General features: G+C 38.6%; 1 protein-coding gene across 1 annotated transcript in view; it reads right to left on the bottom strand.

Annotated features, from left to right (window-relative positions):
* Window positions 1–8,351, bottom strand: part of CENPP (centromere protein P) — a 113,044-nt gene extending 104,693 nt beyond the window's left edge. Inside the window, exons 1-5 of the mRNA XM_008636049.2 lie at window positions 8,213–8,351; window positions 6,904–7,058; window positions 6,308–6,453; window positions 5,859–5,947; window positions 2,815–2,903 (exon numbers count right to left, since the gene is read on the bottom strand). Of these exons, the coding sequence (XP_008634271.1) occupies window positions 2,815–2,903; window positions 5,859–5,947; window positions 6,308–6,453; window positions 6,904–7,040 (461 nt within the window). The 5' untranslated portion in view covers window positions 7,041–7,058; window positions 8,213–8,351. The remainder of the gene's footprint in view (window positions 1–2,814; window positions 2,904–5,858; window positions 5,948–6,307; window positions 6,454–6,903; window positions 7,059–8,212) is intronic.
* Window positions 8,352–8,410: the final 59 nt, after the last annotated feature.

Below are 8,410 nucleotides of genomic sequence, written 5' to 3'. Positions count from 1 at the left end.
CTGAAGTCAACTACAACAAAGGCTAAAATACCAAGAAAACATGGTATAAAATAACAAGGTACTAAGAGAACGGGTGGTAAAATTCAAGGCTTTTTTTTTTTATTTCTAAAGAATTTAGCATTACAAAAATCCACTTGGAGCAGAAAACACCCATCTCCAATGCCAACATCCATGTCACAGAAAAGTCATCCAAAACCAGCTAAAAAGATATTCAGGCAGAGAGTAACTATCAGGTTAAAAGCACGGGCTCTTCATCCAAACACCCTTTCACTTTCACAAAATACCATCAACAAAACACAGGAGTATATAAGAAATTTTACTGTTGTAAAAGTATCTAAACCTTCTTTAATATGTTCCTTTATCTATTTTAACTCACTGCAGAATGCAAGACTTCCTACATTAGCACAGAAAACCAAAGACTCAAAGCTTGGGGCAGAAGTCCTGCTTCCCTTCATTTGCAAGAGACCTTGACCATGCAGCATTTAATATAATGTGTATTTCCCAAACCCTACACTCTGATTTATAGGTTCTAACTAGTCAGTTAGCAAAAAGAGCAATTTTCATACTGCTTAAAATCTCCATTTGCCTAAGTAATCCATGCAAAGGTTAACGAACTCAGCAATTAATGGGGTGTCAAGTCAAAAAAAGGGAAAAAGAGTTTTCTTAGATGCTGTGGTTCTCAACACTAGTACAGTATAAAATAAGTGATAACTGGTGCAAAGGGGACACAAATAGAATCCAAAAAAAGACTACTAAATATTGTGATGCATCTCTTATTATCACAAAATAATTAAGAAATTGTATAAAGATATGCCCACTTTTAAAAGATGGGCAATTTTTATATAGAGATGTACCATTTATTTATATATTGCAGCAGTACCTGCAGACTGCTGAATTTTGCTTCATTCAAAAAGATGTTGCTCAAGTGTTCTAGAATTCCCCTATTTTCTTCCAAAACAGGAACTGAATGCCAAGTTTTTAATTCTGCTGCTCTTAAAGACCATTTCTTTTAATAATGCCTGTCAGAAAAACAAAGCCAAAAAAAATTAGAAAACTGAGAAGGAAAAAAAATCCCAGCCAGGAGACAGAACAGAACTAGATAATGGATTTGGTAACACTGGGCCAAGGAAGCAAAAGAAGAAAACAAACTGGTAGGGAGGCTGAAAATGAACGAAATAGCAGGAGACCAGATTCAGCTGGTCAGGAACAGAGGGAAAAAAAATCGAGATTCTAGGAGCAGACTAAAGAACAAAGGGAAGCTGGGGAAAGTCTGAAACTGGGCATGAGCAGATGACAAGTTGGAGAAAGAAATGAGGACTAGCATAGCAAGGGGATTGAGAAAACAGGCCCTAAAGGGAGATCATAGAATCAGGCAATGGAACAGTGAGCTGCTCTCAAACAGGCACTGTCAGCATCAGCCCCACTCCAGCCATGTCCTCACTGCCTTCCTTCGGCAGCACCCACTGTGGCCAGGACAAGGCAGACAGGAAAAATGAAATTTGAAAGTGTTGTGGGGGAACAAGGAACCCCCCCAAAGTATTTTTTCAACATAATGACCCCATGGGTCCTATTGGCCACGTGGCTGCAAGGGTAGCTACGGACACAATGCCAGCAGATGGCACATGCAAAGAGAGGCTCAGAGGAAAGCACTGCTTGCTTTGCTGGCATCTTCTATCATTCATGAAAACTTGTGCTTATTTATGAATACTGGCACAAGGTGAAAAAGGAGAAGAGACAGAGACAAGACAGCAGTGCTCCAGCCAGGATGAAATAAAGTCCGCCACTACTTCAACACATTCTTTTCCAGTATGACTCTTAAGTTCCAATACACTTCTGCTGTCATAAAATACCCATGAATTAAACAGGGCAATTTCCTCTTCTAAATCCCACTTCGTGAGAGCAGTCTGGTGTAACTCTTCCCAGTTACACCAGTAGCTTTAGTAGATTTATATGGCAATCTCAAAGCCACTAAGTGAAAACTTGAGTTTTCAGTACAGACTACTGAAGCCTGCGGTAACTCAATAGACCTGTCTCTTCACCCATCTGTTGGCCCTCCTTCTCCCTCCCCAAGACCAAACAATAATACAAACCAAAAGAAACTACTTAAAAAACAGGAGTAAGATTAAATCATCTACCCGGTAATAATAGATTTGTTCTCAGAACAGCCTGCTAGCAGAATCCAGTGGAATACTGCAGACAAATAATTTGGTCATTTACTCATCACATTACCACAAGAAGTTGGCATATTCCAGAAGATAATAGAAAACCAGCATTCGTTCATACATTTAAGTTTCAGTATGTTAATTTTCTTAAGCCATTGTGCAAATACACTATTCCATGTTTTTAAATTATATTGGTTTTAAGATATCAGTGAAATAAATTCTGATACCAAGAAGAGAAACGGAATTGAGAGCTGAGAATCAGAAACAGGCCAATACTGGAGAGGGGTTCTGGATGTGCACTTTAGGCATTACCCACAGTGCACATCTGCAGCTCACACATCTGAGGAACAATTCTATTAATTAAAATGCAATAACTGAGATTATTTTTCTCTTCAAACAGCTAAAACACATTATAATCCAAAACCTGGCTCAGCTTAACATGAAAGGCATATAACTTTTATGATCTGGAAGGAGGGTTACAAATTCATCTTCTCTCCAGGATACAGATAAAGGATTGGGAGTGTTTAGGTTGGGCTAAGGACACATCACATAAAGACAATGACTGCCAGCAATTTACATGAAAACTCAGTACTGCATTTAGTATCCCATATCCCATACAATAACTTTCCTTGACCAAAAAATTCCACCTTACCTTGACACAAACTTGCTCACATCTGAATCTTCTCTGGATTCCATTACAATGCTGAGCTCACTAACAACAGCAGACACTTTCTCATTGTTCTAGATTGGAGAAGTAACAACAAAATATTTTAGAAATTTCTCTAGCAAAGACAAAAATGTGTCTATTTGCATCTAAAGTAGAAAAAAGTATATATAAATGCTGCCAAGCACTACAATCCTTAAAATAGCATCTTTTAAACTACAGTTTGTGTGTGTGAACAGTTTCTTTCATTTCAACAGTAGCACTATTACCCACACAACAATGCTTTTGGAATAATACCCGAGTTTGTCAGCATAGAGAATATATATATATAAAGGAAGGTTCATTGCTTCCTTTCACATCAATTCCACTTCAAGATTCCTCTCATTTTCCAACACAACCTTTAGCTGCCACATATACTAGAAAATCCAAATATAAGGTTTTATCTGATAGTTTTCCTTTCTTAAAAAATTTATTTTAAAGACTATAGTTTTGTCTCAAAATCACGTCCCTTTTGACAGTAACTCTTACTCAGGAACACATGCATGATAATACAATTATTCTAAATTAACTAATAAGCTCTTAAAGAATGAGAAAAGAAGGATAAAGAGTATATTTTAAAGACTATAGTTTTGTCTCAAAATCACGTCCCTTTTGACAGTAACTCTTACTCAGGAACACATGCATGATAATACAATTATTCTAAATTAACTAATAAGCTCTTCAAGAATGAGAAAAGAAGGATAAAGAGTCGAAATGAAGCCATAAAAGAATTGTTTTTTTCTATGCATTCTTGAACATATCAAAGTAATAGATTAGATGACAGTGAATGAAAAAGCTTAAAATCATGGTTTGAAGCCCATAGCAAATGCCTCACTTTAAACTTCTAATACCAAGTCACTACAAGCAAATGGGAATGGCAAGAGAGGAAGGCTGGAGTTAACTGCACACGCATCTCAGCAGCCCCTGAACTGGCTGGACAGAAGCCCTGCTAACACTGCCATCACGCAAGATGGGAAAAGCAAAACAAGGCACTACAAAGATCAGTGGATGGACTAAATAACATCAGGAAAAATCATTTTAGGTTTAGAGCAAAAGGCTCAACAGGGGAATGGAGTTGTGGAGAAGCTGCCAGCAGTCAGTCACAAGCTAATGTGCCACCTTCTGAAGGGACTGGTTTGCCAATGGGTGGGTTACTAACATGCCAAAATGCCACTGTGGGGCCAAATAAAAAGATTTAAAAGGAAAGTTCCTGCCATAAAAGAAACTTTTAAAGTGGTTGCTTTCTCAAAAGGCTTAGACTTGTTCTGGCTGATTTTCAAGCCCATTGCCCATATCCTCCTCTAATAACCTAATACCATGGAGCTAAGTTAACTCTATTGTGACTTCACTACTAGAATAAAAAGCTACAGTTAGCAGTGTGAGAAAAACTTCCTAATCTTCTGCTGCATACCAACAGACCTGTTACCTGCTGGGCACTTCCCAAAAACAGCTGTCACCTTTTACTCCTCATGACAGGTGAAACTGGTTGTAACTGTGTACTACCCTGCCCATGCTAATGTTAGTGCAAGTTATTTGGAATACAATGTATTTCTAGAAAAAAAAAATCATGAAAAAATTAGCTCAAAATTATACTTTTACAACTGAAGTGGGGGTTTTAAAGTATATATACACCTGGAATTCCCTATCTCCCTCACTATGGGGACCTCATCAGCACTCAAAAGTAGCCCAAATTTTAGGCATTAGGCAGCCAAGTGCTGCCGCACAGTGGTGCAATGGCTTTAAGCAGCACCGATGCCGTCGGCGGTAAATTTAACACGCGGTTACCCCCCTGAGCTCCACTAACACCAAAAGATGTCATCATCCCGCAGGAGATGCAGCTGAGAGAGAAACATTCATCTCACCAAGCTGCATAATTGGTGTGGGCCATGTCCCCACTCAAGGCTAAGTGCAGTTTCATACAAGCAAATGTAAAGAGGCATCACAAAGACCACAAGTTTCAAGTCACAAATGGACTTCAAAGGTTGCTCATTCAGCTGAACTGCTGCAGTTTCAAAGGATAAAATCCATGTGTGACTACCTAAATATTCAATTCCCAAATTAACAATATGGCTTTTCTAAAGAATAGGAAGGACATCTCTACTGTTTACTCTCAGTCCCATGTCATTAAGTTAAAAAAAAACCCCAAACAAAACAACCAAAAAGCCAACAACTTTAAAGCTGAGCTGAAAATTGACTTTTCCTGATATTAGAAATACTATTACAAAGTGCAACAGTGTTAGAGAAATACTATTCCAAACTGGGGTAGTAGCTGTCTTCCTCTGCTTAGCACCCTAATTTCTGTGCTAAGAATAGGGTCTTATGAAAGAGCTCCCTCCCAGAAAACCAGCAATCATTAGTGTAACTTGTGGGTAATGCTGCAAGCACACACAAATGTAGGAAAAAAAAAAAAAAAAGGGAAAAAAAACCAAACCAACAAAGAGCTGCTCATGTTTGTAGTGTTTTAGCTTTTCCCCAGCTTCTTGCAGAGACGTAACATTTGGCATTTTCCAGATTCCAGAATAAGATATGTGACTATAGGAGAATGATTTGTGTGGATGAAAGCTGTGCAGGGTCAGGATGAGGCCCCAGCAGGTACCTGACAGAGCTGAGGGACACCAAGTGCTCTCAGGGTTTTACCTCAGTGTTAGTCTGCAAGAGCATCCTGCAGGGACCACGTTTTGGGAAGGAAGGGTGATAGAGACTTGGCAGTGCTGGCTGAATAGCTAGACTTGATCTTGAAGGTTTTTTCCAACCTAAATCATTCTATGGTAACCATTTTGTGGCTGAACACTAAACCAGACCTTCAGAACTATCTTGCGTGGATGCACGCAGAATTCCAAAGTTCCAAAGATGTTAAAGAGTCAAAAGAACCCATTGAAGCTTAGATGAAACAGTTAAAGGTTTCAGCTGGAAAAGGAAGTACTGACATTTGTCCATTTGAAGTTTTGTTTGTTTGGTAGTTGATTTTTTTTCAAACATACATTAACCCTTACCTGCATTTCAAGAAGCTGGAATTCCAATTGAAAAGACAGGGAGTGACATTTCCCTGATAATCTGTGCTTCTGCACTGTCCTGTTTTCAGCTGTTATAAAATCAAGTTAACAAAATAATCAATTACACTTCTATTCAATGACTACTGCATTTCTTCCAATCATATTTAAAGTACCAACTGATACAATTCCTCATGTAAAGAAGTTTAACATGTTTAAAAACCCCAACAACTAACTCCACTTTCCCCCCATGCAAAGGGCAATAGTAGTCTGTCACTTTCCCACTAAGCAAAACACTACATTTACTCAGAAACTGTTTTGTCAGTGAACCAAATCTTATTGTATTTCAAATATCAACAATCTAATTGTCTTTCTGCTAACAGTGAAGTAGAACATAGGTTTGCAGATGAACTGCAACCAGTATACTCAGTAAAGGGCACAAAACTGCTTACTTTTTTCCACTGTTTTCTTGGAATGGCTTGTGAACTGAAAACCAGTAAGTGTCATGAAAAATGAGAGATCTGTTCCTAGACTTTCAAGTTGAGCTTTCAGGTCTGATGGATATTCCTGTCCCTTGGTTTCTCCCTGGAATGATTTTCTGGAATGGGGAAAAAAAAAAAAAAAAAATCAAAAGGGCAAAATACCCAGACATAACTTGTTTTTGCATGTCAGTACAGCAATATCATTAAATAAAAGGCATTGGGAATGGGATCTGATAGTTTTCAGACCCAAATCAGTTTTCAAGGAGTCAAATTTCAGATGGATCGCATTGCTGGAAACAGTAAACTATTCTAACTTACATGAACTCTTTCCATTCACTGCCAGGTAAACACAGTTTTTACACCAAGTCTGGAGATGCAAGCGTCCCTTTTCAGAAACATGCAACAAAAGGGACCCCAAGATGCCTTTACTCATCTAAGTGACTTATTTTAGCCACTGAGTCTACATTTACTAACATAAGGAAAGTCCTAACATAGAGTCAAAAGCTTATCCCAAACAATTTTGACAGAGAAACTCTGTTAATGTAACAAATGAGAAAAAGGCATACATTGACTTCAGTATCTCCTCATCAGAAAAAAAAGTGGATTCTTGTCGGATATCTTCATACTTTTCTGTCAATAGCCTAATTTCTTCTTCCAGTGCCCGGATTTCATCTTCATAAGCTTGGTAAATGCTCTTGTCCATTTCTCAGGATCAGTGTTACTGCATAAAACAAAATAAGGATTTTTCTCAGAACAAACAAACATGGGATTAATCTTTTAACAATACAGCATTAGGTAATTGTTTTAAGATACAGACCAGTGCACAGCCTCCAGAGACAGACACTGAATCAGGGATCTAATGGAGTCAGGGGCTTTAAGAACCTTTTTAATTAGTCCTAATTTGATCCAGGAGCACATCCAGCTGTTTTACATTTGCTGTAATAGAACAACAAGCTGCTCCACAGGTAAAAACCAATTGCAATTAGAGATAAAAATTGAACCCAGCTTTGACCAATTGACCTAATGACTCACCTGGTCAGACGAGGCACAGCTGCTCCTAACACTGTTCCTAACACGATCTGCCTTCAGAGTGAACAGCAGTAAAAAGACACAAATTGCAAAGACACTTCACCAGTAATTTAAAAAATAGATAAACCTCAGTTTTCAGGAAAGATAATAATCTGACATTCAGCCTAGCTACAACACAGTCAAACATCTGTGGGAGATATTATGCAGCTCAAAACTAATGTATTAATACTTTTGACCAGGAAAAAGTCAATATTTAGTTTTGTGTGGTTTTAAACCACCCCTACTCTATGTGCAAGTTCCACACTAACATGGTTCAGTAAAAGGGGATGAGAGGGAAATAGGATTTTATTTGTTTATTTAGTAAGAAACAGTGCCTTTATAACACACATAAGAAAACAACTTCCAAAGTATGCTTTGCATTAAAGACTTGCTTAGTGACTAAAGGAAGTATATGCAATTAAATAATCATCCAGTCATCACCAGATTTTTTTTAACTGGATACAGTGAAGAAAGTCACGGTCATAATAAAGAGTATGGTGTGAAAAAGAAAAACATTAAAACAGCCAGAACTTTACTCCAGGTCAGCTGGTCCCTCTTTTAACAGCAGCAACACAAGACAAACTACGTGCAGCTACTTGAACTCAAGGATTTCACTAGACTGCAGAAGACTCAGGCACTAATTATGACTTCAGAGAGCTTTATATCTGGGAGAAAAACCCCACACTTTAATTAAGCAAAACAAGACTTTTACAAACGCTCCTCCTGTCATATATCATACGCGTGTATATACGTGTATGTTTATAAATATTTGTGAATTAACAGCACATTTTTCACTTTTCTACGTACCTGGCGGTTACACCCCCGACTATTTGATGTTACGCTGCCTCAAGAGGAGCTGGGAAGCGCCTTGGAGCGCTTGTGAGAACCGAACTGGACCTTCCGACCTCGCAGGGCGATGCTGAAATCGCGACTCGTCCGAGGAGCCGGTGCTACCCCGCACCGAGGCTCGCAGGTGCCAGAGATGCCGCAAGGGCGGGAGGAGTG

Source organism: Corvus brachyrhynchos, unplaced genomic scaffold, assembly GCF_000691975.1.
Source record: "Corvus brachyrhynchos isolate BGI_N302 unplaced genomic scaffold, ASM69197v1 scaffold266, whole genome shotgun sequence".
In the NCBI taxonomy this organism is placed as follows: domain Eukaryota; kingdom Metazoa; phylum Chordata; class Aves; order Passeriformes; family Corvidae; genus Corvus; species Corvus brachyrhynchos.
This window is presented reverse-complemented; position numbering and strand designations above follow the sequence as displayed.